Source organism: Acanthopagrus latus, chromosome 17 (assembly GCF_904848185.1).
Source record: "Acanthopagrus latus isolate v.2019 chromosome 17, fAcaLat1.1, whole genome shotgun sequence".
Taxonomy (NCBI): Eukaryota; Metazoa; Chordata; class Actinopteri; order Spariformes; family Sparidae; genus Acanthopagrus; species Acanthopagrus latus.
The window spans coordinates 15597196-15623696 of NC_051055.1; the positions used below are offsets into that span (position 1 = coordinate 15597196).

Sequence of the window (26501 nt, forward strand, 5' to 3'; positions counted from 1 at the left end):
AAAGAGATTTTCTTCAAGCCAGGATTCACAAGCAGCTCCATTTTTGTTAGAAATACATATTTTTTCCAGATCATCAGTATTCTCCTGTTCCTGCTTCTGCTCATTCTACTGCCATCTCATTTTCTAACATGCCAGTAATGCATTGCACTCCCTCAGAAATTATGTGAATTAAAGTTTTTGACCATCTAAATGAAAATCTAAATAATTTGTGTTTGTGAAAGGAATGGCGTTTGGAGAAACACTTACCATTAAGTTGCTCTTTAGCACCACAACACTTTGACTAGATCATCATCTTCTGTATGTTTGGTGTCATTAGTTCCCAATAAAGATCAACTTGGTGCTAAATGTTGTCAAATTTCTGCTGGCTTTATTTGACAACTTGATGTCATGTCTGCTGTCATCACCTCTCCTGCTCTTTGATTTGCAGCCTGTGTTCACGACGTGTGTCACTGCCAGCCTAAAGCTATGAAATGAACCCTTAATGCTGTGCTGTTTAGCTTATAGCTCCTACCTGTTCACCTGTTCAAATGATAATCAACTTTGATAAATCACAGCACCGACTCCTGTGAATCTCTTGAATCTTTTCCCTATTGAACCAAAATCTGGGCTCACGAACCAGCTTTTGATTCTGAAAAGGAGTCGCTGATAATCTATCAAAATCCACATATTATGATCGTCTAGATCAATGTCCTCTCTAATTTATGTTCCTGTAGAATCAACAAAATTAACCATGCTTCTGCTTGTTCATATAATCTGCAATTAATCAAAAAATTGCACAAAAGATACAAAATCTGACATTGTTTTCTTTATTCTCTCCCATTTGTTAATCTCTCCCAACTATGAACATATCCTTCTCCTTTCCTTTCCCTCCCCATCAAACTTTCACCATCGCCACTTCTTACTTTTCCTCCCCTTATTATTTTTTTGATCCACATGGTCCTGTGAAAATTCCTGCCACCCCCTTTACTGCATCCTCCCTCCTCGCCGCTCCGTTTTTCCCCTCTTGACTTGCCTCCTCTTAGGATTTCGACAAGCCTAACGAGGATGTGCTCAAGCATCACGCCAGCATCAGTGAGCTTAAGAGGAACTTCATGAGTGCCGTCCCGGAGCAGAGGCCCAGTGAGTGGGACAAGCGCCTGTCCACGCACTCTCCATTCCGCACCCTGGGGATCAATGGTCAGCCTCTTCCCAGTGCAGATGGGGTAAGTCTCCCACAGAACGTACCCTTCATCCAAATCCTTTTTTAGTTGATTTAAGTCTGTCAGTTCAGGAATTGGAGCAAAACATAATCTGTGTTTCTCATTAAAACTGAATTAGAAAAATCTGTCATGAAGACTTAATTCCTGAATTAACTTTGTTAAAATTGTATTTATGCATAGGTAAATTATGTCATCGCAATTGTTTTCCGTGGCTCTGCTCTGATATTATTGTACTTGATTGAAAAAAAATGACTGCACTCGTGTGGGCAGTGTGCATGGATTTGTAATGGAACTGAAGAACCTGAAATTCTTGCAAACATCTTGTGTAACTTTGAATATTCATAAAATGAAAGAAACTGACAGAAGCGGGGATCAGGCTCTTCCCTGGTTCTCTTACAGTTTAATGGATTGTGTATGCATGTACAGACTTATTCAAGGCAATGGCATGTGCTGTGCAACTCATGCATGCGTATGAAGATTGCAGCTGGACTTGTTGAATAAGGTCTGTACGTTTGGTCTCTGATGTGAAGCGAGGCATCTTTGAGACAGGTCGTCCACTCCCTGAGAACTCACTTTGGTTTATCTGATCTGCGTTGGATGCCTCTGAACGCTTACATGTTCGTGTTGCATGACTGACTGACCGGACGTTGAAAGCTTCCTGCATGACTGAGAGATGGCCCTTTTATGAATTTCTGCACGTCATGACACTGCGCTAAATTCACCTTTTTGCCCTCTCCTCTTCCCCTCCTTTCATTGATTAGCTTTCTTTCTTCTTTTAATACACTTTGCTTTTATCCTTTTCGGTTGCTTGTTTTCATGAAGACACCTCATTCACAGTTGTATGAGCAACCGATTTATCACTGTAGTAGATAATAATGTACCAGTTGTCACTGGGTCACATAAAACTAAAATGCATATCTCATTGGTATTGATATGAAAACATTACTTGAAAGCTATTCATAGCCATAGAAACATGCCCCCACTCTGTCTGAGCTGCTGTCACATAGTGTAAACAATAGAGGCTCATTCTGATGCCTTTTGATGAGTTATTAACTCAAGTGCAGCCTAAGAGAGATGAATGCCGCCAGTGCATCATGTTGTCAGTATGCATTAGAGTTGCTCTGAAATCAAAGTGAAGCAAAAGTGACAGCTTCAAGTCTGTAGTGGGAAGATGAATCAGATCGCACACATACAATTTTAAAAAGCCGTATGTCAACAATACGACACTGGTCAAATGTTGTCTGTCTAGCTGTGAAAAGATACTGTTTAGGCCAAGTTTTGTGCGCCAGCTTGTCATTCAGCCTAAAGGTCCAGTGCGTAGGATTTAAGGGGGACTTAGGTGAGTCTGTTGTCAGAAATGGAATATAATATTTATAGATATATTTACATTAGTGTGAATTAGATTTAGATGCCACTAAATCCTACACACTGGACCTTTAACCTTCAGTTGTGTAGTGACAAAGAATTACAGCCTCTCCCTTGAAAAAAGTTGAGATCAGTGTTAACTGCAAAAATAGAAAATGTTCCTGCTAGGGCCAATGGACTAAAATGGCACAACTAATTTAAAATGAGCAGCAGTTAGTTGTCGGAATACCAGGTATGGCCTATAATCTGCTGATATTGTCCTGCTATCACATCTAACTAGCTATATCAAATTCCATTTACCACTCAAACACATCACTGTAGTGGGTAGTAAACAGAGCATCAAGCTAAAGGGCTAAGATCAGTCTTAGCTTACTAAGATAGTTCTGCCTCAAAGATTCAGAGAATTCATCTCTTTTTTTAAAGAAGATGTTACAAGTGTGGGTGACTTTCGTGTCTTTTAAAAACAAAATGGATTGTTGTACATGGAAACATTTAACAATGCATGTTAAAATGCATGCGCAAGTAACATTTCCATGCTCTGGACAACAGGAAATGCTACCAGAATCACATTTCTTTACACCGATCAGCCACAACATTAATAGGTGAATGAACAGTGAAGCGAAGAGCATTGATCATCTTGTTAAAATGCACTGTTTTGCTGAGGAAGCTTTTGTCCTGACATTCATGTGAATGCCATTTGACCGGCACCACCAGCCCAAAAACCATTGCAGACCAAGTACATGCCCTCATGGCACTCCCCAATGGCAGCACACCCCCCAGCTAGACAATGCACCCTTCCGCATCCTAACTGTTTAGGAATGGCCTGGAGATTATGAGCTCACAGCATCAACCTGGCCTCTAAAGCCCCCAAACCCAATCTGAAGAAGTCCAATCCTTAGAAGACCCACTGTAGACACTGGGACTAGTTCTGCAGAATACCTGAATCATAATCATAATCATCCATAATTGTTTCCCTAGTAACTTCTCTGGGAAACTAATGGATAGGGGTGTCTTGTTATGTCTCGCACTACGGTAATGCTGGTGTATACTTTAAATCCTGTGGGAATGTGTGGAGCAGACTTGTTCTGGCATGTCTCATGGATGCTTGATTGGATTGGGATCTTGGGAATTTGGATGGCAGGTCGAAACTTTGGCTCTGTCATGATCCTCTGACCATTTCTGAGCAGTTTTCATGGTGCAGACGGTGCCATTGAATGGGGGGGTGTACTTCTTGGTCTCCAATGGGGTTTGGGAGGGTGGTGCCTGTCAAGTGGCATCCACATGAAAGGCTGGACTTAAGGATTGGCAGCAGTGCATTGCATTCTAATGAGATGAATAATGGTATTTACTTCTCCTGTCAGTGGTCATTGTTTCAGTGTTATGGCGGATTGGTGTGTATTTTCAGTAATTTATTACAAGTTCAGTTTCCCTTTTCGGCCATTGCAAACATTTCAAGATTCCTCCCTCTCATGTCTCTTCCCCTCCTCCTTCCCCCACCCTCAGTTTGTCATCCGCCTCCCACGCGGCCCCCTGCTGAACTTCTACTCCAAACGCAGCTGAGGGGCCGTCTCGACCCTGCGGAAACCCCACACAGGTGTGAGTGTGACCCCGTGGAGACCGCACCTAGTCCATCTACTGTAGCCATCAGCCTCTAGCTTTTTCTCTTCTCCTCCTCTCCTTCCTTCGCCTCCTCTTCAACATCACTGTAGCATTCTTCATCTCTCATCATCCTCTGCTCCACTTGAGAAGCTGCCCTTTTTTTTCTGGCCTCTGTGGAAACAAGACTTCCGTTCCTTCCACTTTCCACTGCAGCACATTTGACCTGGTTTCTCAAGCCAGAAACAGACCTGTTCTCCAAAGACTGATTAAGACTGGAAATGACAATCAACCCGCTGCTCTTTTGCATTTTATCTGATGTCTTTTGGACTTTTAAATCACGCAATCAACCATCATTAACAAGCAACTGACTTTTTGTCTGGAGGTTTTTCATGTCTGACCTTGTCACTTTGAGCCTGATTTTATACACAATTTGAGGTACATTTATATCGTCGGTTGTCTAAGGATATTGTCTTCGGATAAGCTGATCACTGTGATGCGATTTTCAAAAATAGAAACCTTTTTCCTGAAGCCACTTGACTAAGCACTAGAAAATGACAGTCTTGTTACCAGGAAACATTAATAAACTTTGCCACAATAGTATTTCCTGTGATGAGAGACCTCGAGGCAGCTTAAATGTAATTCTTGTTAAACTCTTTGTCCCTCACCAGTATTTTGCAAGGCAGTATGTAGCAACTGCAATAGATTCCTTGTTGCATGACTTTTTGACAATCAGTTTTAACCAAAGAATAAAAGACATTCCATACACAGTTCATATGAACGTTTGTTCCTTTCAAGGACCCTGGGTTTTATCATTTAAGTTTCCATTTCATTTTTTGAGTTGATGACTATCAAAAGTAGTGTGAGTGGCACTTAATTTTGATTTAAATATTTCACTTTTGGATGAAATAAACAATATGGAGCAACACATGTATTGAGTATCCATCTTATTTGGTAACCTGCCATAGCATGTGTTAGGAGGGTAAATTGTGGACGTGAAATACTTGGTCTCCAATAAAGTTTTGTTAATCTGTGGTGTTGCATGAAGCCTCAGATAAACCAAAGGTTTGTCATCATCTTCCTGCAGAGCTGCAGTACCTCATAAAATGGATACTGTACTCAATGTTTTAACATGCATGCATTATAATCTTAGGAAATACTTAATCTGCCCACGATCACTTAGTGTATATGTTGTGTCTTTTTTAGACTGTGTGCATTAGTCCCCTTTGCAATGGTTCAGAGACAAAGACTGCACATCGGGAAACCAGCAGCAGTTTGGGCTTTTCAGGCAAACCGAGGCCCACTGTGAGCCACAAGTGTGAGCCTGATAGCATCGAAGCCTGTGGTGGTCCAGTTGAGGAAGAGTCATTTGATCAGGAAGAGGTTGTAGTTTTTGAGACCTCCCTGGTGCCCATCGTTGAGGTGGAGATGGCACAGCTGCCTCCCTCCCCGGACCCCTGCTGTCGAGCTTTAGATGAGACCCTGGAGGAAGAAGGATCGTATCCCGAAGTGTCCGATCGCTCGGGGATGATCGTTGGATCTTCTTCAGCTTCCTATTTCAGGAGCGATGGTCCACAGGTCATACGCTGCTTCCAGGTAGCCTCCTCACCCCCTCAGGGTGACGCACATTCTGTCTCTGCTTGGCCTCTGTGTGATTTCGAAGCTGCTGCACTTGCTCACTCCTTTGCAGCACAATTGCAAATCAAAACGTGTGAATCTGCAGCGATAGCCTCTCAAGCGGGTGTAATTTTTGCACATATTTAATTGTAACTACAGTTGCTGCAGAGGTGTTTCAGATTGGTGTGCTAAGTTCTCAACTATGGTGATGGGTAGTTGACACTAGCACGTTCTTCTCTGCCACAAACTGTTGTGTTTAACACATTGATTCCTTCTTTCAAACCCACTTGCGGATTGATATTTTCAGTTTCCTCATTTATTTTGTAGCAGCTGGTGGTGGGAATGGAAGTAACAAGGTGATTGTGTTCTTTGCAAAAATCCTAATTGAAGCAAATTTGGTGAGAAGAAAGGGCTGTTGCAGTAAAAATCAGACCACGCAGGCTGCGGCTTAAAGGGGAAATGCATGGTGTGAAGCAAACTGGTTGCTGTGGGGCGCAAAGTGTCTGGTTAAACAGCCACTCATGGGGCTATACTCCCGTCCACAGCCCCCTCTGGTGCAGACCCAGACAGTCACCATCACAGCTGTCTCCAACTCCTTATCCAGTGGCATCTCCACCACAGAGGTCCCTGTCGTCCCAACCAAGACCTTCATCTATGAGTCTTCAAAGGTATGGAGCTCCAGGACCTGCTCAGTCCAGACCTGTGTCAGCTATAGGCAGTCAGTTTGCATGCAGGGGAGATATCAGCTCTGTAGAAGAAGCAGGTCGGGGGTGACCAGGCCAGGGGCTCCACAGTCAGCATGAGGCATCACTGAGCTCAGAATCCCGATATAAAAAAGAATAATTATTCACTCTACCCTTTTTTTTTTTTTGGTCTTTTTCTCAGGTGACAGACGATGGGACAGATGACAAAGATAGCACATCTGTGTCCCAGACTATTAGCTCGGAGACGAGCAGTGGCACCACAGTCACCACCACCACTACTCACATCTCAAAGGTCAGCAGTACTATCCTGCTCTCTGTATTAAACACTTAGTTTCATTTAATCTGCTTCACAGTTTTTATTTTTCTGCCCTCTACCAGGTAGTGAAAAGCGGATCTTCGGAGACTCGTGTAGAGAAGAGAATCGTCATAACTGCAGACTCTGATGTTGACCAAGATAAGGTACAAATCCTCTGCCCCATGACACAAAACGGTTATGGAGTAGAGTAAGATGAGAAGATTGATAACACTCTCATACATGTCCTGTAGATATAATGCTACAGTTAGGGCAGGTTAGCTTGGCGTAGCTCAGTATAAAGAGTGGAAACAGGGAGGAACAGCTGCCTGGTTGTATCCACACTTTGAAAAGACATTTACCCACCAGCAAGTCATTAACTTTTAATTGTTACGTTGCTGTGTCTTTTGTGTTTTATCAAAAAACAATGACATGCTGTGGTTTTATGGGAGGTTGTATGCCATACCGTTTCTTGGCCGGGACCAGTGACTTCCTGTAGCCACAATAACTTTAACATAAAGATAAAGATATAATATGGAACACACACTAGATGTTTGGAATATAGTTTATTGAATTGTACATTATCCCAAATGTTTCTAGCAATGTTCCAACCCGGAGAAATCTGTAATTGTCTGCACTTGCAGGGACTTTCAGGGAGAAATAAAATTTAAACCATTAGGACGTCCATGAAAATTTACTGTATGCCAGAGTTAAATCACATACATTTTCAATTGGCAGAGGTAGATGGACAATGAAGGCAACAACTCCAACAATCCCATGCTATTTCACCACGACATCAAACTTGTGGCAGAAATTCCATATTGGGCATTTGAAGGTTTCATAGTTAAAGGACAGACGTGAGAGTGGTATTGATCTCAAATGTGGTGTTTCCCAAAATGTCTAACTATTCCATTTAAATACCATCTATCTAGTGAAGGGTTTGGTCGGGTCAATTAAAACTAACACAAGTGCACCTATTGTCTGTGTTTCAGGGGAAAGATGGCGGAGCATCAGCATTGTAACTGAATCACCACCTGCTTTTAATTGACTCTCCACCTTTCATCCCTGTTGTCCGAGTGCAGCACTCAGCACGCAGTGACCAGCTCTATATGCGCACACACACATCCGAAAAGAAATATCCCATAAATGAAGCATTACCATGTAGATGAATTTTAGTAGATCCTCTTTGTTTTTCTTTCTTTTTTCAGTTGAGCTGTTCATTGCTTTCTCATCCAGGTGTTAAAAAAGCTTAGTAATACAATTTTGTTGGTTTTAAAAACAGCAGTTTCAGTTGAGTGGTCTCAGTTATGTTTGCTTTGAAATGCTTTTATTTTCCTAGTGGTTTTTACATCGTTGATTTTATACAAATGCACTGTTTCCATCCTAGTTTAGACACCATGATCAGCATTTATTCCTTTGGTGCTGCTAGGGGAACGTTAAGACTACATTCAAGGGAACTTTTTTGTTGTTGTTGTTGTTGTTTACTTGTCTATTTAATTCAGGAGCTACATGTTTTTTTTTAATGAAATGACATACCTCGCATTGATATGTGAACAAAGATATTCTGTGCTCAAATTCGGACAGTTGTTTGGTTTTGTTCACTGCTCAGGTACAAAAAAACAAAAACAAACAAAAAACGCATCAAATCTTTTCTTCCCTAACCAGCCAAGAACCAGTAGCCTACACATTATTGTAAAGTTTGAATTGAAAAATTGATCTATTTTGAAATATTTCGCTATTTTATAGGATTAATGCTTTTATAGTATTTGTACAAATTTGAGGTTTTTAAGTTATTCACATCCATCTGCTCATCAAATTGAAGGTTGCCGTTGTGCTGTTTACTGAAATTGTAGGTCTCTATTTAAGACCTGCTTACCCATCTTGCCTGACACCCTGAATCATTCTTATTCGTTTCCTCTTGTAGGCCACCAAGTTTATCAGACCTTTTCACATTTCCACATGACAATAGAGTGCTTCCCTTGGTTTTTGTTCAGTAGCATAGTAGTCATAATTGCTTTGAATATATTTGGTTGATAAGAAAAGTTTTACAAGCTTTGGTCTGTTTATCTCAGGTTTTGATATTCTTTAAGACCACAGACCTCCACATGATTGTATGAGGAATGTCCATATATGTATATCCATCCCTACTTTAAATGTACATTTATGTTCAGCCAAGTGAGGTCAATAAATACAAAGTTTGTCTGTCACAGTAACCACATGTGTGAAGGCAGCTGTCCCAGTATATGTGGCTTTTCTCTCATAGGAGCACAAGTTGTCTTTTTATACATGTTCTACTACTATACAGTAATTTATTTGTAAAGTAGAACCGTCTTGTGTGAGTTGATGTACTGTGATGTTTCAACACAAGCTGGTTTCCAGGCTTCCACTAGAGATGTCACAATGTGAAATATTGCATTCGTTATCAACCAAGTTTGTAAAGCCTTTTTACCACATAGTCTACGTAGATTGCTCTCTGTACTTTTCCATAGAAGAGAAAAATGCTTAAAATATACAAAATCCCTTTTTAGATAGCATGTTTGTTAGCAAAGTTTTTTAACCCAGAAAAGAAGCCATTCGTATTGTAGCTACATGGGAAAACAACAGAAACCTCTCCTGGAAGAAAAATGTAGAATTTCACATGAAGAAAATAGTTTTTAGACAATGGAAAATATTGTTGCTTTGTGTATGATCCCTGTCTTTTTATGAAAAAATAAAAACATGCATTATTTCGCATTTTGTCGGGTTGTTTGTGTGAGGCATACGACTTTAATCCTGGTAAGAAATAAATATTTAATGTCATTCACTTGTTCCACAGTAGTTGCTGCTGCTTGTTCAATCAACAATGTCACGTCTGTCCAGATTGTAATAATGATGTAAACATGATGAAACTACAAATACAGGACTATCAGGAAAATACTGTCACAGAAAAAAAATCAATGAAATCAAACATAGGTCCATTTTTGACACAAGATCGTCCTTTCTACCTTTAATTTGGTATCGTTGTTTCTTGGAAATAGCACCTGACCTCATTTACATGTATTGCTATTTTCAAATAAAATCCTTCGTGTTAACAGAATCAAATCTTATGCAGATTTCCAACATCTATTCTGCAGAGGAAGTTCATGTTTGATGCAATTAAATGACTGACTGTATCGCAGATAAGGCAAACCTGTCATGGGCTGGTGGCAAGATTTCCTGGTACATTCAATCCTCTGCAATTGAGCCACAAAGCACTCTGTAGCCTTCATTATCAGAGTTAAAGCCACTTTTCTCTCTCAGAAATGTGAAAGATGAATTAACATCAATTATTAAGAATCAGGCATCTGACCCTCTGGAATAATTACATGTTGTATGTGGGAAAACTAACCTGGTCATCTGTAACTGTTTCACTAAAGACATGAAATGTCTGAATCTATCAACACAGGTGAGTTTGGGGAACTGTACAGGAATTCACTGGGATTATCTAATCCATATCTTCAAACATATAGTAAACAAAAGTCTTTTGAGTCCACTGGGTTCATCAAAGCGGAGTTCTAGCGAATTGTCTTGACTGGGCTCTTGAAACTTGAAGCAGCCTGAAGTTGGAGTTGATAAGCCATTGGGTGGATTTTGAAACCATATAGCCTGAAAAAACAAAAAGAAAAATACAATCAATTCCTGAACAGAGAGATTTACCTTTTAAATCATCTGGGGTCAAGTCCTGCTGCTGCTTTTGTATAAAACTAATTAGTACTAGTGCCACTACCACAACCAAGTTTCAGGACTGATACAGCAAAAAATGAAAAACACACTTTAATTAGGATACAAAGATGACAAATCTGACCTGGTACTCAATGTTAATTTGAAACAAGACAGACTTCAATATCCAGCCCTAATAAAGTCTGAAGGCTAAATTATTTTTTTGGCGGCAAAGTATTTAAAACACACCAATAAAGGTGTGTTAACGCTAACAATAAATAACAGCATCAGGTCAAACACACCTTGGCACAAACTGGTTGGCTGGTCGCTTCGGGCGATACTCTGGGTGCACCATGAACAGCATGTGGGGGAACCCCGTCCCAAAATAGGCTCCATCTGTGTGGTGGTGTCTGGAGGACTTGGGGGTGTAAACATCCATGCACTTTGGGCAATAAAGCTTCACCATTGCTTCTCCGGGGATGTCTGACAGACCTACATCAGACAAGAGATCAGTGATTGTTGAATGTGTCATCATGGCCATGGACAAAGGTTAATGGTGCAGCAGAGGTCTTGTGTAGGTAAAGAAAAGTCAGACTTACCGATAGGAAGCATTGGCTGATTCTCACAATAGACTCTGGGGCAATAACCAAAATCCCCTTGTTGATACTTTTCCAACTACGGAGAGCAACAAATTTAGAAATCAGTGTCACAGAGCGCGTCAGAATTTATGCTACAGTTCTTAAGTAACATCTTACCATCTGTGCAATGCCTCTGTTTGTCAGGATGTAACGTGCATGTATGAGCCCGTAGAGCATCTCTGCTGCCTGCTCTATCAGGTCACTCTGATTGGGGTTGTCTTCAAGTTCCTCATCTGTCAAAAATAACAGGATTTAGGCAGTTCAAGCGTTGACTCTGCTTTATGTAATTTCACACAGGAACTGCTACCGATATTCTCACCTGGCTCCAGGTCAAGAATCATGTCCAGGGCCTGGCGATAGTGAGGTACCTGCTCGTTCAAACCCGTCAGGTTGAACTTGTCCTGAATGTAGTCTTCATCGACCTGCAACACACGAGTGAAGACGATGAATAGCTTTTAATGGCATTAATTACAGTTACAGCACATTGCTTCAGCGCACCGATGTGGAAGCATTACGCAAGAGCTTAACAGGATTACTGGGATGGTGCCAAAGGAGAAAACAAGGAGTTAAAATTAGAATTGGATTGCGTGAGTGCTAACGTGTCAGACAAACCTTTTTTTTTTTTTAATTTGAAGTGTTTTTTTCTCTCACATGTCTCACGAAGGAGCTCTTTGAGTGAGAAGGCCTCGTGTGCTCCAGTGGAAAAGATTAGTAGCAAACAGCAGAGGGAAGTTCTTGGCCTTAAACTTCAGTGTTCATGTGAGACGACCAAATGGCACACATCATTACAAACTGGAAAAAAAACATCCCTTCTGTTGAACTAATCAACAGGTATTTTAAGGCCGATGAAAACATATGTAGTACTGTTACACTTTGCAAGTCTATTTATTTGTCATTTCATCCATAAATATGCAGCAGAGATGAAACACTGCTTTTGCTGAACTGCTAAACACAGCTCTCCGTTTTAGGTGATTACACACCAATGAAAACACGATTATGAATATCATTTTTAATTTCTGCCGATTGGTCCCTCTAAATCCAGCACACCGGACCTTTAAAGTCAATTTCCAAAATTGGAATTCAAATGAAGCACATTTGGCAGTCTGCATTGATAAACATGCATAAATTAGGGCTGCACAGACAATCAAAATATTGAAAAAGCAATATGGCTAAGTGCAATATCCAAATTACAGGAGCTACATTTTGTTGATTGAGGTTAAATGTGTGACAAAGCAGCTTTATAGTGAAGCACTGTACAGCTGCAGAGACGCTCTGGTCCACACATCTTCTCACCAGATGTAAGAACACGTGTCATATGACAAATGTCACATCATCATGGTATTAATTAAAATTGTGAAAAACTATAATTCTCAATACACATGAATCATAGTGCAATCACAATATCTGTCAAAAATAAATGCAATGGGTTTTCTGCTACTATACTATATAATGTAGCCCTAACATACAGTGAATGTATGGATAGGTTTGAGTTGACTGAAATGTCTGTAATGTGTTCAGCAATCTGATGTGATGTTCATGCTTTGGTATGGTGTAAAGAAAACAATCAGTAAAAGCCACACGCCTCCATTATGATTAAATGCCCTCCAAAACGGGAAGAAATATATTTTAATGTGATTGTATTTTTTGCATTTTGTGTACCTGTGAATTCTGATTACCTCCGTATTTTGTTCGATGCACATTTAAATCTGGGTCCTAATCTACAATCCAAGTTTAAGAATAATACTGGATACTGACCTCACAGAAAAACTCATTCCCTCTCAGTCCACAAAACCAGGATATCCAGGACACCTCCTCTGAGCTGCTCATCCTCCTGTCAAACCAAAACACAGCTGCAGTGGCTTCATCGCCGGTTGGCTAACAGCTAAAAGCCGACTAATTCTAGAGATTAAACTTTACAAACATCAGAGTTAACATTTAATTGTAACATAGGCACAAAAAAGTGAAAGTAATACTTCGGGGGCCTTGACCAAAAATGCAATTGTACTGTAAATAATGTTCGATTTTCAATGAGTTTGCTTCCCTGAGCTGCTAGCCTAGCCGTTAGCTCTTGATTACACGGTAGCTCGCTTGCAAGCATTCGTTAGCATTAGCACGTATAATGCAGATAGCGAGGAAATTAAACATTGCAACTGCAGTATGTATTTTGAGGCAATGCCGCTGTCCCCCGAAAGCACATAAGTTTTGACAGAAAGCCATTTTTTTTCTCACCTTTTTCTATATTGGTGGACACATCAATTTGCAAGCTTAGCTAGTTTGGTCCTCGCTTCCGGGATGGATGACGAATCCCTTTTCCGGTCACTCACAGTTTTCAAAATAAAGTTCCTCATGACGCATGTTCTCAGAGGCCTCCACAGCGAAAGTTAACTAACATGTATACAGTGTGGTTGATTTAGCCCTTTTGAGACAGAACAGGAACAAAAACAAATGTTTTTTCTATTCACTTTTTAATGAATTTCCAACACAACTGTGGTAGCATGTCATTGTCATTGCGTAAGCGTAAAAATGTTGGTTATCTCACATAAAAACCAAGTGATATCACAACAGTTTTGTCTAATGACCACTCCTGTGTAGATTCAAACATCAATAGGTTGTTTTTGTGTTGCAGTAATGCAACATCATACAGAGGATATAGGCGGACAATCTGTGATGTAGCCGCAGTCACACAAAAAGTTCCTCAGAATTGCACATTGTTTCATTTGTTTGATGTAGTTTCGTAATGACATTAATCTTCTTAAGCAAAAAAGTCTATTACAGTCATGTCCTGCTGTGACGGCGGGCCTCTTCCTCAGGGCAAGTCTGAAAAGGTTTTGCGAGGAGGTGGTGCAGCTTCTTTGGACTCCTGCTCCTTCCCCATGCCTTCAAACATCAAGATCCTGAAATGATAATAAAAATAATTTTTAAAAAATGAAAAAAATGACATGTAGGCTGCTGTACATGACAGTACCATAAACTTGCAAACCTTATACAGTAAAGAGTAGGGGGTTTTTTGTTTTGTTTTTTAAATTTTCATCATAGTTTGTTTCACTTTCTTTTAATCACCAGCTACCTGAGACCACTTACATATGTAGTTTTAAGGTTATACTTTATGTATTAAGAGACACAAGTTGATTTCTGGATTTTCGGCGACATCACCAGTCATTTTCCTTGAACCCCATTTCTCCTGTGGGCCACACAGCAACTCTCCAGCCATTCCCTGAATTACCCAGTATTCACTCACAGTTTTAGAATGGCATTCCTTTTTCCCAGCATCATTTTCAGGAAGTCATGGTAGCCGAAGGTTTCTTTCGATGTTCCTCCACAGACCTCTGACATCATCTTTTTCAGCTCCAAGTGAGTCTTGGCCAATCCCAGTTTTTCCAGCATCCGTTTCAAACCCATGATATCTAGAGAATTGAAAGTACCGAGAAAGCAAGTGAGTAAGCGGTGGTTATCCATACTCTGCAGAAAAAACAAACAAAAACATTGCTGTGAATTAAATGTAGCTGAAGATATTTTAGGGGCAGAGCAATTCTACCTATTTCTCCTTTGTCGTTATGATCAAACTCCATGTATTTCTCTGTAATACAAGCAAATATAATGTCATTTCAAATCATATGCCTTTGCACTAAATGAACTTCCTAAAGCAAAAAAACAAACAAAAACAAAACACTCACTTTTAAACATCTCAAGCTTTGAGCTGAGGTCTTCCTCTTCTGCATACTGGGGATCTGAGAGATAAGCCTGCAGGGAAGTGATGATTAGATAATATAAATAGATCTGAAATGTTATTATTGGTCTCCCACAGGTGTCGAGCTGTTGTGTCCAGCCCGTGTGTGTAGAAGAAATGATTAACAAAAAACATTTACACCGATGGTAACCTGGTATCAACTCACCTCATTGATAGAGTTCAATTTTTCTTCCTGTTGAGTCTTGAGAAGACCAAACGCTTTACCTCCTGTGACAAACAGCCAACACACAGATGTTGTACAAATCATAAATACAAATACAATATTCTATTGACAAAGCAGGAAATAAAGGCAAACTAACCTTGAGCACCGCTGTCCATTTCTGAGCACAGAGCTGAGAGCTGCCTCTGAAAGCAACACTGAGAGTGTGACGAGCACCGATGGTGTTTCTGTTAATCGAGCCACAAGAGGAAGTGAAGTTCCAGTTAGCATTGGTGAGGTTCCTCTGTAGAATATAAAGCTGCCGCAAAACAGAGGTCAAGTGGGGGCTGCACATAGTAACATTGCACACAGTCTGACTTACACCACAGTGGGAAACAAAGCGTCCTGTCTTACTTAACAATAGAACTTCACACACATCGTGGCCAGGATGAGCTCACTCAGACGTGCAGGTTTTAATGCAGTCGATTAACAGAGTGAAGTAACCTCCTTTGGTTTGAAACTATTTTGGCTTTTTATTTAAGGAAGGAAGAGCGACGCAGCAAGGAGAACTGTGACTTTCAGAAGGCAAGGCACATTACTCTGCCGAGACAATCTGCTTATAAGGCATGTTTGGGTAAAAACCCTGTATATTTTTGGAAACTTATTATTCAGCAAACTTTCACTGAGAGCGATGTGTCCGCTTTTGACAGGAAATCCTCAAAGTAGCGCAGCTACAGAAAATGACACTGAGAAGCTGCCCCAGTGCAGCCACACAGAGGGCTGCCAGCCACAGTGCAAAGTAGTTGGGGGGTTAATTGCCTGGCTCAAGGGCACCTCACTAGTGGTAATGAGGGAGGAGCAAGTGCTGCTCTTTCACTTTTCCCACCTCATTCCATAACAGTTTGTATTTTGTGCAATTTGGTGTCGCCTATTGTTTCGGAGTCCCGAATTTCTGTGTCAATGTCCTCTCTTTTCACCTCAGTCATGGAGTCCATGGAGGGCTGCTGGACTTCTGGATAACCTCCTCCTCCTCTTCCCAGCTGTCAAAGCATCAACAGAGTCAGTGAACATCTAACTCACAGCTGCACTATGTAGCAGTTACAGGTTGCATTCAGGAAACTCCCTGAAAATCACAAGGTTGAGGCTGAGCAGCCCCAGAGAGCGCTGCCGTGAATTGTAAAACGCTTTGTGATCCTACCCTGTCAGTGAAGTTACATAGTGCAGAAACAAGTGACGGAGCCACCATTCACCCTGTTAACAAGACACCACCAAATACCACCAAAATGATTCTGAAGCTTTTACTCTAAGTAGTAATTGTGTGTGATTTGGTAAAGGAGGTCAAGCGAGTAAGTTTGGGGGGGTTATACCATTTCTTCCACATTCCTGGAGTCAGAAACTAAGAAATACCTCAGGGCAGATGTTTCCTCTCTTTTTTCTTTTTTTTTTTTTTTGTATTTGGTGTCATCTAAAATTATGTCACACAGCCCGATCAGTTTATTTTGGCTCAACTGTTGAGTGAAGAGTTCCTCCAAGCTCTGTGTGAGGGGAGGCCCACGGTGTCAGACCTGGAAATCCCCCCTGTGATCATCAACTTAGTGCTCTTCTAGCCATCTGTCTGTTTCATGTAATGTCGTGTTCCTGCCACAAGGTGTCTCTGTTAGACACATAATGTGGCCAGTATAAAAACCAGAAAGGATCCACTGATGTTTGTCAGTCCCACAGGTAGTTTAGTGTTGACGGATGCGCGTGACTCAAAGAGAACCAAGAATAGGTGGAGACAAAGAGAGAAAAAGTCACACAGTCAGTAATCTTTTGTCTCACCACTCGGTTGCATTACACTGAAAATGGCAGCTTTTTATCCGCGAGGTCTCCTGTTATTAGTTCAGTTAATGGTCATGTCAGAATGCAGAGGTGAGTGGGCCACTCAATACTTTCTTCACCAGATTCAATCAGTGAATATTGTGATGCATTTTCTTTTCTTTTCTTTTCTTTTTTGTGGCCAGGCAAAATAAATGTGACTGTATTGTCTAACCTAAAAACATTGCGTACACACACTTCCTATCTAATGTTTTTCAAAGGTCTGCAATTTATTGTGAAAATGATTTGCCTTGCAGCTCTGGCAGTGGATACATTAGTGTGCAAGATCACAAAAAAAGTCCTACACACAAGTTGTACTCTGCTTCTTATTCTTAAACTTTGTTTCTCTTCCATTTTAAAGAAGTCTCCTCAGTGGTTGCTTATCAAGAAGAAGATGTCGCTCTACCTTGTTCTAATTCTTCTGTACTGGATCCAAAGAGCTGCTACAGAGTCAGATTGACAAAGTATGCCACACACAACAGTCAGATGAGGGTTATCCTTGCCAGGCCTAAAACCCTCAAGAGCCCCGATGCTGAACGTGTTAGATGGGAAGCTGATGCAGACGGACAGATGCGTCTTTTGCTGACAAAAGTACAGAGATCTGACGAGGGACTGTACGGCTGTGAGATCTGGCTGGCCTGGGATCTTGTCCATGCCAAAAACATATCTTTAAAAGTTAAAGGTGAGATTACACATTTTACTCTCCTTATTATTTGCCTTATTTTTTATGTCATGCTCACATGAATCTCCCTTCATTCAGAGTGCAAAACCCTTAAAGCAGTGAAAGCAGCACCTGGGCCACGCGTCAACCTACGCTGCCCAGTGAACATTACATCGGGACAACAAGGAGCCCGAAATGTCTCCTGGGTGATGCTGAAAGGAGCCAGTCCAGTCTCCATCAAGTCTGAAGGAGTTGAAATTAACGGGACATCGTTAGCTATCCAGTCTGTGGATTACAGTGACAGCGGCTGGTACAGATGTATGTATATGGTGGGACAAACTCAGCGCTGCTTTGACGTTAATCTACTGGTTCAAGGTAAGATTTATGGCACATTTTAACATATCATCACTGACAACAAATGACACCATACATGACTCCTGTGTCACTTTTCTATTCCCCTCAAGAGGTGGAACACGCAGTTGTGGCCACAACAGTTCCAGGTACTGCAACAGAAACTTCAGTTTCGTCAGTGAACCTCTGTGAAATATTTTTGTTGTGATTGCTCAGATTTATTCCTTCCTGTCTCCCTCAGCGTTGACCGCCAATCAGACGATGTCTAAAGTCTGGATGGAGGGGAAAAGTGCGGCATTCACTGCAGGTGTGGCTTCAGTCATGATTGCGGTGGCCATAACTGCAGCACTGACAGGACTGTTCATTTACCACAGACGCAACACCCAGACAGCTGCGCAGCCAGCCCCGACTCTGTCAGCAGGTTTGATTTGACTAAAAGCTTTGATTTTATCGTCATTTTGATAGCAGTGAAGTGTTATCATGGCATCTTGTTCTCTTGTTGTTCATCAGGTCCTCACACAGAGTGTCTCGATGGTTATGAGAGTGTTGATTTTGAGGGTGAGCTCAGTGTTTTTCTTTCACTACCTCCTTTACCCCAACCTAGTGTGACCTCTTCTGCTTTCTCTATCAAGTCTCACAATCCACAACTTTTTACCTTTTGCCTCACAGATCCTGCGAGCCAAGAAGCCGACAGTCTGTACGATGAATTCGATGACGAGAACCTGTGTACTTGTAAGCAGTTGCACAGCTATGAAATCTGAAGTTCATCTTAAGTTCTCATCATATTAGAATAGCCAAGTGACAGTTTTCTCTTCTTCATTGCAGTCAATAATTAGTCATTTACTGTCTGCTGAAGAGGAAGAGGGATTCGTGGATTGCTGGCTCACACTTACGCAGTATTAAAAGACATGTAACGTGTTTTTGTTGTGAGGATACGCAGCTGTGACCTGTATTGAGCATTGTGGAACATTTGACAGAAGTGTAACATGGAAATTCTGCCCACTGCTTTTTGTCTTAGACTGTTGAAAAGGCTTTGCCCTGTTTGTGTTTGTAGATTTGACCATCTGTATTGCATTAAGGACATAGAGACATGAAATCAGTTCATTTTATCCAATTTGAATGTATATATCTGTGGAGGGATAAACACTGGTCTACTTTACTGTCTTTTACAAGCAGATTAATTGCTTTATTTTATTTTATTTTTTACTGCAAATGACTTATCAAGATTTAAATCAATAGGGGAAAAACACTCCTTTATTTAGTTCTAGTTAACAGCCTGTAATAAATCGTAGAAACTGTCAGTGGTGGTGACTCGCCCTTGCTGGTGTTGCTCCTCATTGTTTTTATCATCGATCAGGTCGTAAACATGAGTCTGTGAAGGGGAGGTGTTGTATCAGGATATATCAGCTTGACAACAAAACCAAAAAGCAAAGATTTTAACAGGTATTTTCTTGCACAATTCTTGTGTTTTTAGCATCTCGTCTTACCATTCCAATATTCGACCGGTCATTTCCTGCAGCAGAAAGTCAGGAAAACATTAGTCAGTCAGGCATTATCACATCTTCATCACAACTCTAAAAACTTTCTTCTTATACGAGAAGAATAAAAAGTTGCATTTGTAAGCAATAATATTTCCAGGGGGTGGTGGCGTGACATTTCATTGACTATTGTTGACCGCCGTTGACTATTAAGGCGACGTTTCAACATTTGCAAACGCAAAAACCGCAAAACAGGAGGTTTTTCACAAGACGGTGGGACAGTTTGCTGTCGAAATCCGGGTGTTTTGAATGTGTCAATTAACAGCACTGTTTGTGGCAAGGGCAACCCTAACCAAGTGGTTTTGTGAATCAACCTAACCGGACCACAAGCACAGCAACGTAATACTGAAAACTGCTCAGACACGAAACATAAAGTTGGAACATCTAAAACGTAAAGTGTCGCCATATCCGTGGTTTGCAGAAATGCACATTGCCAACATTAAGTCCAGATTCTTTACCTGCATCCTTGTTGTGTTTTCTCTTCATGTACACCCAGAGTCCTCCAGCAGTGATACATATAAGGAGCCCCAGTGGGAGGGCTAACCACGCAGGTGTTTGCAGAGCTGTAGACATTAAAACGACTGTCATTCTAAATCAGAGACAAGTGTGTTCATGTTCGGGTTTTATTCAGGGGGAAAGGCATCAATAGCATGATGCGTACTTACGGTTGACGGTGTGCCACTTCTTTGATGCCACCACAGCGCCCTCTCTACGCACCGTGCAGGTCAGTTCACCTGATGCCGTTGACAGAACCGGGACAAATATCCTTTTTATGAGAGTGTTATTCTCGTGCAGCAACCCGCTCTGCCAGCTGGGCTGGCCAGCTTCAGACCAAGTTAAATTGAAGTCATTTTTGCATTCTTTTGAGCAGGTGAGCACACAAGTCAGCGTGAGGTTATCTCCTCCTGGACCACGGTCTGAAGTGACTGCAGGGACAAACATGAGAGGAGATGTTCTTACTTGCAGTGGAGCAGTGATTAGGGCAGGTTTTATGGCCTGTCTTTGGCACACTCTTTCACACTCACCATCGAGGGTGTACAGCCAGATTTTGTTCAACACTTTATGCCGATCGGCGGACTCTGAACACCGGTATTCCCCAGCGTGCAGAGCGCTAACTTTGCTGATCACCAGCGATGAGTCTGTATTCACATGACACCGGCCCTTACAGGGTGAGTTATCATCCGTCAGCAGCCTTTCCCCCACAGCCCACGCCACGCTGCCACCCACCCCGAGAGAGGAAGTGCTGCTACAAGAGAGTGACACTGACTCACCGGCTGCAGTGAACACTTCCTCTATACCATCTAGGGGAAAGGGACCATGCGTTACCCTCTGTACATCTTAAAGCACATCTTTCATCTGGAGTGAGGTTGAGTTTGGTACCTTTGACGGCTGTTGTGTAGCTGGCGGTGGCCTTGAGCGTGTCATCCTGAAACAGCTGGCATTTCCATTTTCTGTGATGGTCTGTCGGTTTTTTAGTGAAGGTCAGTTTAGAGAAGCAATCACTGGGAGTTTGAGGGTGAAATCTCCCTCCAGTTAATGGTGTGCCGTCTTCAGCAATCCACTTGATATGTACTCCCTTGGTGTTACAAGGCACAAGTCCTACATATGTACTGAGGAAACACTCGAGCTCAATGTTGTTTACTGCAGTCAAGTTCTCATTAACTGGTGAATGAGGAAAAAAAAATTAAATCATCCGATACTGTCATCAACTTATTTCGGATATGAATTGAAGTACCGGGACAACTCACCTTTAAGAATCCAAAGCGAAACACTGGAACTGAATGCTCCGTTGTCACAAGAGTAAAGTCGGGCGTCATCGAGCACCAGCTGACTGATCTCCAGAGAGCAGTCCTTCAGGAGACGAAGCCGGAGGTCGTTTGGAGCCGTCACTCTTCCGGCCTTCACCACCCGAGGATCCGATTTAACCTCTCCAGAGACGCTCCAGTTAATAGAGGAGCAGGACGGAGTATGGGAGTGTATGTCACATGGCAAAGTGACACGACCTCCTAATGTAGAAAACGTTAAATGATCTGTCGGAGGAGACAAAGAGGAATTGCTTTTCTGAAGGTGTGGGAAGTTGGCCTCAACCCTCCATCATGGACTGATTCTATTTGTCACACAGCTGATGCTCATGTATTATTAAAGTTAAAGCCCCAGTGTTTGACGAATATGTCTTTTAAAAGTATTGTTTGTACTGTCTAACAGCAACTAACATTTGCTAGTGCCAGTTTCGTCAACGTGAAGATTTGCTGTTTCATGATAGTAAATAAGTATCTGGGTTTTGGAAGTTGTAATGAGCGTTTTTCAAGGTTATTCGATATTTTACAGAGTAAACAACCAATCGGATGATAATGAAAATAATCAGCAGATTAACACATAATCACTGGTTGCAGCTTCATTTTAATTGTGAACATTTCAAATATTTTACAAGATCCTATGAAATACATCAACACAGAGATGATAATAGTTATTAAATCATATCCTGAATCAACTGTGCAGCAGATCAACAATAGAAACGTTTTATTTTTTTCCATAATTACCAGATGGCTGAAGTCCAGCTGCTGCGTGTGTCAAAGAAAGAAGAAAAAGCCTCAACAGTGAAAATGAAGCCATCCTCCTCTCAGTTTTTCTTGCTTATTTCTAAATCCTCTGACAGCAGAAGCTTATTTCAAAACAGATTTTAAGGAAGTGAACTCACAGTTTTCTTTAAGACCAGCCCATGAGAGGAACTCATATTCATCTTCCTTCTGCTTCATGAAACATTTCATCTGTCTGTCACATGTGTGAATAATAAAACCATATAGTAGTGCCTGTTATTACTGTTATCTATCAGCCAGGTGCCTATAGATGTTGTGAATACAAACTCCTCTATAAGATGTTCCTCCGACCCAGTGATGACGAGGAGGAGGTCTGCTGAACATTTTCCACAGGAGGGAAGGTATTTAAATGTTCAGCAGCATGTTCAGCAGTTGTCCCCCGGCTGGTGCTGCCAGACTTTATCACACACATTGCTTGCCCTTGTACAGGTCCTGGTATATGATCAGCTTCAGTTTTACAGTGAGTTGCATATTCCCCAGATTTTGATTTGTATGCAGCTCCCCCTGAACAGTGTTCACTCCGTTCTTTTTACCTTCTGGAGAAAATCCTCTTCAGCTGGTGATGCTGATGTCTGGCCTCTTCCTCGACGAGGAGGTCATGGTCATGATCACATACATTTTAATCAGTATATCAAACATTAGATGCAATGAGACAGAAGCATTGATGAACACACATGTGAAGGATCTGGATTTACTTCAGCAGGTAAAAAACAAACAAATAACTTTTTTTTTTTAAACAATCACCCGAGTTTGAAATAGGCAGCACACCCTCTAGTTCAGGGAGTAGGCACTGCTCTTGGTCGTGCTGTAACTGTGTAGGACTTGACCTTGAGCACAACACTAGCAACTCCTCTCAGGTCGGGCAGAGAGGCCTCCCGCTCAGGGAGGATGAACTGGAAATCTCTCAGCAAGTAGCCCGTGAACAGAAAGAGCTCCATTCTGGCAACCGACTCCCCCAGGCAGAGGCGGGCCCCTCCTCCGAAAGGCATCAGGGCACGTGTGGAGCCTCCTCCTCCCTCCAGAAAGCGCTCTGAAAGGCAAAGAGAGAGAAAGAGAGAGGAGTTATTCTATTTGAGAAGTGCTGAGCCGAGCGAAAGGAGTGCTCTTCACGTCACGGTGAGAGAGCAGTACCTGGCTTGAAGCTGTATGGGTCGGGCCACACCGCAGGATCGTGGTGAGCTCCGAACAGATTGGGAATGATGACCGTGTTCTTCGGGATGAAATAACCAGCAATACTAAACAAGTGACAATGTAAAGTTAGAGGAGCGTATACAGCAGGTGATACAGTTTGGAAAAAAGCAGAACAAGAAAAACATACTTCCTTACAACTGGTGTTTGTGTTCACCTGCTCGCTGACAGAGAGCTCATTCAATACCTCTGAAGCAATTCTTGCTTTATTGCTATGTTCAGTGTGGGTATTTGTATCAAAGCGAAGAACATCATGACTGAGATGTTGTAGGAATATGAGGCTGTGGCGGTTTCACAATATCTGATCTTATAGATCTTATGTCTGCTGAGTTGTCACTGATCTTCTTCTGGCATCATCGCTGCATGTTGCCGTTCAGCTGACCTGCTGTCTCTGATGGCTCTGTGCGGCACCGCCAGCGGGGCGACCGGCCTCAGCCTGAGCACCTCGTGGACGAGAGCGCACAACACGGGAAGCCTGTGTCTGTCACTGTACTTGGGGTATCGTCCCTCCAGCACTGTACACATCTCCTCATACACCTTGGTCTGCACCTGGAGATTAAAGTAGAGGGGAGAGACTCTCTGAGATAGACTCCAGGATGTTTAAATGCGGTGTTGTGTGTAAAAAAACACGAAACAAAAGGTGCCTCTGGTCTGTGCAGGAGGAAGGCCACAGTCCAGCTGAGCCAGGCTGCTGTGGTCTCCGTTCCCCCGATGAGCAGGTCCACGGTGGCCATGTGAACATGAACATCTGTGAGGAGCTGGAGACACGAAGACAGATGTAGTAGTAGATTTATTAGTTTATTTCTTTATGTTTTAGGAAAACATCTGTTGAAATGAAGAGGTGGATGCTGCCAATACAGTGCTTGAACAGATCGTCCTCAGAAGTCACTGCTCTATGCACTCACCACTCCCTGCTCTGTGTTGTGCTGTTTTTCAACGCCCTGGAGGAGGGATCCTGTGATGGCATCCTCATTTTTTCTCTCTTGTGACTTCACAGAAAAACAAAAACAACAGCTGATAAAAAATGAACACAGACTTTAGAGGGTAACACGTCTGAGTTATTATCCTGGCTGCTATGATAACAATTATAATCTGCGTGTGTAGAGCACTTTTCAAAATGCGGGCTACAAAGTCAGTCAAATAAGGTCAGGTTTTGAAAGAAATAAACGAAAACAAGGAAATAAAACATTGTTTTACAAAACATGTATTAAAACTAAAGCAGATCATGGCTGATTGGTCCAGAGCCTCCAGACAATTAGAACTGATTGCATACAAGTGTTATCTAATCACCAAGCCACACAAAGCGATCCCTCATTTCTAAAACTTGTCATTGACCCGATAAAACCTCTCTGGTGGTTGTTTTTCAAAATTTAAATGTTTTTTTCATTTCTGCCCTTTGCCCGTCATTCTTTCTTACCAACCTTGTAATCGTTGAGATGTTTTCTTATAATTTCATCTCTCCTGGCCACCTCTTTCAGGAGACGGGCAAACACGGGATTGGGTAATTTCTTTGAGAGAACAAATTACATAATGTGTGACATCCCAGTCAGAAGATGTTTGCAAGTCTTTCCTGTGATCTACAGCCAGGATAATGAATATTTACTGACTCTGAGCACCGGGAAGGAGTCCAGGGCAGAAATCCAGGAGGAGCCCCACAGAGCCACAATCTCATTCAGACAGCTGTGCAGCTGCTGCAGCTCCAAAGAACTCTTATCATACTAGAAAACACAGACATGTATATTTGAACACAACCATCCAGTGAAATACACTGTTTGGTAACAGAACATTATGAATGAATTCATCTAATGGAGAGGACAAAATAAACAGCCAACCAAACACAGGCCTGCCACATCCACAACTGTTCACTGATGAGAAACAGATCTTGTAATACTCGGAGGGACAAAGTGAGCTATGAGAGGACAGATACTCACTTCTTTTCCAAAAGCCAAAGTAGTGATGACATTACTGGCTGCCACTGTGAAATCCTCCGAGAGATCTACAGCGTTGCCTTCATACTCCATCAAAACCTAAACACCCAACAAACATTGCCTTTTGGAAACTCCCCAACATTTTGCTTTGGTATTTTGTTTTATTTTTTAGATGAATCCCCATATTGTGCACTGGTGCATAATTTGGTACTCTTGAGTGTTTCGTACCTTCCTCAGATGCAGGGCCTGTCTCTCGATCACATCATGCAGCGACTGCTGGCAGCAGCGCTGCAGAGCGCCGTGGACGAGACGGCGATGAGCCCTCCACTCCTCGTTGTAATCTCCCAGAGAGATGGTGTGCCCTCCTCCAGACACAATGTCCGCTGATACATGATACATGAGAGGTCGTAAGGAGAAACAATAGCACAATAATCATGCATGCTATCATAGAAAAAAATAGTTTGAGTTGTCTACCTGTGTATGAAACAGGTCTTCCGGCAAAGTCTGACCATTTTTTCACCAGTGCTTCTCTGATGACGTCACTGCTGTTGAGTACAACCATGGCTGAAAAAAACACAGGGATGTTGGTGTGGTGGCCATCTGAAGACAATTATCGACCAAAACCGTTCTTTAAAAAGCTTGTTTTTATTGGAGAATATGAAGTGACAAAATCATGCATGATTACTTGTGTTTCCACATTTGAGGCGGTAGATGTGTCCGTACCGCTGTGCCAGACTGGTCAGGTGAATTGGCAGGTGATCGTGTGTCATCTCCATCATGTTGCCTATGGGGGGGAAGCTGGGAGGACCAGGGAGGGAAGGAGAGGAGGAGCCGGGAAGGAACTGATGGAGACACTGCAGCAGTCCAGAATCAGCTACTGGGGCAAAGGAGTAAAGAAGGACAGTTATAGATCATTAAAAAAAATCATAAAAATGATCGTACGACCGGTGTGATACATAGAAACATAGAATCAGCAAAATAGACGACAACAACCTGTAGACTCACTGCCCTTGTGGTCTCCATTTACAGATGCTCCTCTCTGACCAGAACTGCAAATCAGTAGAATCAACAGCAGCAAAACCAGGAACACAGCCACAACACTGATCACTGATATTTCTATCACCATCCTGCCTCCTCGCGCTGGCGTCCAACTTCAGAAAGCTGGGTCAGCACACCACTGGCCACATTTATACCACCAGTCGTCCCAGCAGTCTCTCAGCCTGTCGGTGCTTTGACTAAATCCAAGGACGTCTAAAGTGTCTATTTAGGGTCACTGTATCTGATAATAAGATGAATGCAACACGTAACAAGAGTCAGCCTGATAAAACATTGTCAGGACTCGCTGAAGGGCATAACAACATGTCACAGTTGACATTACAGTCCGTCACTCTGGAGATTGTTTACC

The 26501-nt window shown here is 42.0% G+C and overlaps 6 protein-coding genes across 26 annotated transcripts in view; 2 read left to right on the forward strand and 4 right to left on the reverse strand.

The window, feature by feature from the left end:
- LOC119006009 (titin-like) overlaps positions 1 to 9504 on the forward strand; it is a 23119-nt gene extending 13615 nt beyond the window's left edge. For 9 of the 12 annotated variants that reach the window (XM_037074284.1, XM_037074282.1, XM_037074285.1 and 6 more), the window contains 6 exons: positions 1023 to 1202; positions 5367 to 5756; positions 6323 to 6445; positions 6663 to 6773; positions 6860 to 6940; positions 7766 to 9504. In XM_037074284.1, coding sequence (XP_036930179.1) covers positions 1023 to 1202; positions 5367 to 5756; positions 6323 to 6445; positions 6663 to 6773; positions 6860 to 6940; positions 7766 to 7795 — 915 coding nt within the window. In that variant the 3' untranslated portion in view covers positions 7796 to 9504. The other 3 variants (XM_037074291.1, XM_037074292.1, XM_037074293.1) reach the window with 3 other exon arrangements.
- Positions 9505 to 9726: 222 nt separating this feature from the next.
- On the reverse strand, positions 9727 to 13427 carry LOC119006014 (casein kinase II subunit beta). Of its 2 annotated transcripts, none has more exons than XM_037074304.1 (7): positions 13319 to 13427; positions 12845 to 12920; positions 11409 to 11511; positions 11207 to 11322; positions 11051 to 11126; positions 10754 to 10943; positions 9727 to 10397 (listed from the first exon to the last, which is right to left on the reverse strand). In XM_037074304.1, the coding sequence occupies exons 2-7, from the start codon at positions 12914 to 12916 to the stop codon at positions 10307 to 10309; spliced, it is 648 nt and encodes a 215-aa protein (XP_036930199.1). In that variant the 5' UTR covers positions 12917 to 12920; positions 13319 to 13427; the 3' UTR covers positions 9727 to 10306. The 2 variants fall into 2 exon arrangements, with proteins under 2 accessions (XP_036930199.1, XP_036930200.1); XM_037074305.1 differs by having other exon boundaries at positions 12845 to 12939; positions 13319 to 13355.
- Positions 13428 to 13537: 110 nt separating this feature from the next.
- LOC119006015 (allograft inflammatory factor 1-like) lies at positions 13538 to 16361 on the reverse strand. 4 transcript variants are annotated; one of them, XM_037074307.1, is made up of 8 exons: positions 16344 to 16361; positions 15954 to 16016; positions 15137 to 15224; positions 14983 to 15044; positions 14764 to 14830; positions 14625 to 14666; positions 14328 to 14493; positions 13538 to 13983 (listed from the first exon to the last, which is right to left on the reverse strand). In XM_037074307.1, exons 1-8 carry the CDS (start codon positions 16344 to 16346, stop codon positions 13896 to 13898), a joined length of 579 nt encoding a protein of 192 aa, XP_036930202.1. In that variant the 5' UTR covers positions 16347 to 16361; the 3' UTR covers positions 13538 to 13895. The 4 variants fall into 4 exon arrangements, with proteins under 4 accessions (XP_036930202.1, XP_036930201.1, XP_036930203.1 ...); XM_037074306.1 differs by lacking the exon at positions 16344 to 16361 and adding an exon at positions 16175 to 16237; XM_037074308.1 differs by lacking the exons at positions 15954 to 16016; positions 16344 to 16361 and adding an exon at positions 15359 to 15508.
- Positions 16362 to 16509: 148 nt separating this feature from the next.
- Positions 16510 to 19004, forward strand: LOC119006013. Of its 2 annotated transcripts, XM_037074303.1 has the most exons (8): positions 16510 to 16887; positions 17195 to 17515; positions 17594 to 17869; positions 17959 to 17994; positions 18087 to 18266; positions 18356 to 18403; positions 18515 to 18577; positions 18671 to 19004. In XM_037074303.1, the coding sequence occupies exons 1-8, from the start codon at positions 16821 to 16823 to the stop codon at positions 18679 to 18681; spliced, it is 1002 nt and encodes a 333-aa protein (XP_036930198.1). In that variant the 5' UTR covers positions 16510 to 16820; the 3' UTR covers positions 18682 to 19004. The 2 variants fall into 2 exon arrangements, with proteins under 2 accessions (XP_036930198.1, XP_036930197.1); XM_037074302.1 differs by having other exon boundaries at positions 18515 to 19004.
- Positions 19005 to 19009: 5 nt separating this feature from the next.
- On the reverse strand, positions 19010 to 22057 carry LOC119006012. The gene is made up of 8 exons (XM_037074300.1): positions 21924 to 22057; positions 21132 to 21413; positions 20764 to 21045; positions 20409 to 20684; positions 20049 to 20309; positions 19842 to 19946; positions 19333 to 19358; positions 19010 to 19217 (listed from the first exon to the last, which is right to left on the reverse strand). Exons 1-8 carry the CDS (start codon positions 21994 to 21996, stop codon positions 19110 to 19112), a joined length of 1413 nt encoding a protein of 470 aa, XP_036930195.1. The 5' UTR covers positions 21997 to 22057; the 3' UTR covers positions 19010 to 19109.
- Positions 21764 to 26333, reverse strand: LOC119006010 (steroid 21-hydroxylase). 5 transcript variants are annotated; one of them, XM_037074298.1, is made up of 12 exons: positions 26102 to 26333; positions 25782 to 25970; positions 25571 to 25660; positions 25325 to 25479; positions 25100 to 25195; positions 24776 to 24886; positions 24590 to 24676; positions 24074 to 24157; positions 23813 to 23926; positions 23551 to 23717; positions 23112 to 23215; positions 21764 to 23010 (listed from the first exon to the last, which is right to left on the reverse strand). In XM_037074298.1, exons 1-12 carry the CDS (start codon positions 26220 to 26222, stop codon positions 22757 to 22759), a joined length of 1572 nt encoding a protein of 523 aa, XP_036930193.1. In that variant the 5' UTR covers positions 26223 to 26333; the 3' UTR covers positions 21764 to 22756. The 5 variants fall into 5 exon arrangements, with proteins under 5 accessions (XP_036930193.1, XP_036930192.1, XP_036930190.1 ...); XM_037074297.1 differs by having other exon boundaries at positions 25782 to 25973; XM_037074295.1 differs by having other exon boundaries at positions 25782 to 25973; positions 26090 to 26333.
- Positions 26334 to 26501: the final 168 nt, after the last annotated feature.

What these genes read in the sequence shown, in the direction of transcription:
- LOC119006014 (XM_037074304.1), bottom strand. Translation starts at nt 12,916, where the DNA reads ATGAGCAGCTCAGAGGAGGTGTCCTGGATATCCTGGTTTTGTGGACTG. An exon ending in GGAATGAGTTTTTCTGTGAG is followed by an intron (nt 11,512 to 12,844) that starts GTCAGTATCCAG and finishes CGTGTGTTGCAG; the next exon opens with GTCGATGAAGACTACATTCA. An exon ending in TCAGCCAATGCTTCCTATCG is followed by an intron (nt 10,944 to 11,050) that starts GTAAGTCTGACT and finishes TGTCTGATGTAG; the next exon opens with GTCTGTCAGACATCCCCGGA.
- LOC119006015 (XM_037074306.1), bottom strand. Translation starts at nt 16,222, where the DNA reads ATGGTGGCTCCGTCACTTGTTTCTGCACTATGTAACTTCACTGACAGG. An exon ending in TATGTAACTTCACTGACAGG is followed by an intron (nt 16,017 to 16,174) that starts GTAGGATCACAA and finishes ATGCTTTGACAG; the next exon opens with CTGGGAAGAGGAGGAGGAGG. An exon ending in TAACGACAAAGGAGAAATAG is followed by an intron (nt 14,494 to 14,624) that starts GTAGAATTGCTC and finishes TCAATTCTCTAG; the next exon opens with ATATCATGGGTTTGAAACGG.
- LOC119006013 (XM_037074302.1), top strand. Translation starts at nt 16,821, where the DNA reads ATGGCAGCTTTTTATCCGCGAGGTCTCCTGTTATTAGTTCAGTTAATG. An exon ending in CATATCTTTAAAAGTTAAAG is followed by an intron (nt 17,516 to 17,593) that starts GTGAGATTACAC and finishes CCCTTCATTCAG; the next exon opens with AGTGCAAAACCCTTAAAGCA. An exon ending in TGTGGCCACAACAGTTCCAG is followed by an intron (nt 17,995 to 18,086) that starts GTACTGCAACAG and finishes TGTCTCCCTCAG; the next exon opens with CGTTGACCGCCAATCAGACG.
- LOC119006012 (XM_037074300.1), bottom strand. Translation starts at nt 21,996, where the DNA reads ATGGCTTCATTTTCACTGTTGAGGCTTTTTCTTCTTTCTTTGACACAC. An exon ending in CTGGCTGTACACCCTCGATG is followed by an intron (nt 20,310 to 20,408) that starts GTGAGTGTGAAA and finishes TTGTCCCTGCAG; the next exon opens with TCACTTCAGACCGTGGTCCA. An exon ending in AAAACACAACAAGGATGCAG is followed by an intron (nt 19,359 to 19,841) that starts GTAAAGAATCTG and finishes TTTCTGCTGCAG; the next exon opens with GAAATGACCGGTCGAATATT.
- LOC119006010 (XM_037074295.1), bottom strand. Translation starts at nt 26,222, where the DNA reads ATGGTGATAGAAATATCAGTGATCAGTGTTGTGGCTGTGTTCCTGGTT. An exon ending in CCTCAAATGTGGAAACACAA is followed by an intron (nt 25,661 to 25,781) that starts GTAATCATGCAT and finishes TGTTTTTTTCAG; the next exon opens with CCATGGTTGTACTCAACAGC. An exon ending in CCCATACAGCTTCAAGCCAG is followed by an intron (nt 23,011 to 23,111) that starts GTACTGCTCTCT and finishes TTTGCCTTTCAG; the next exon opens with AGCGCTTTCTGGAGGGAGGA.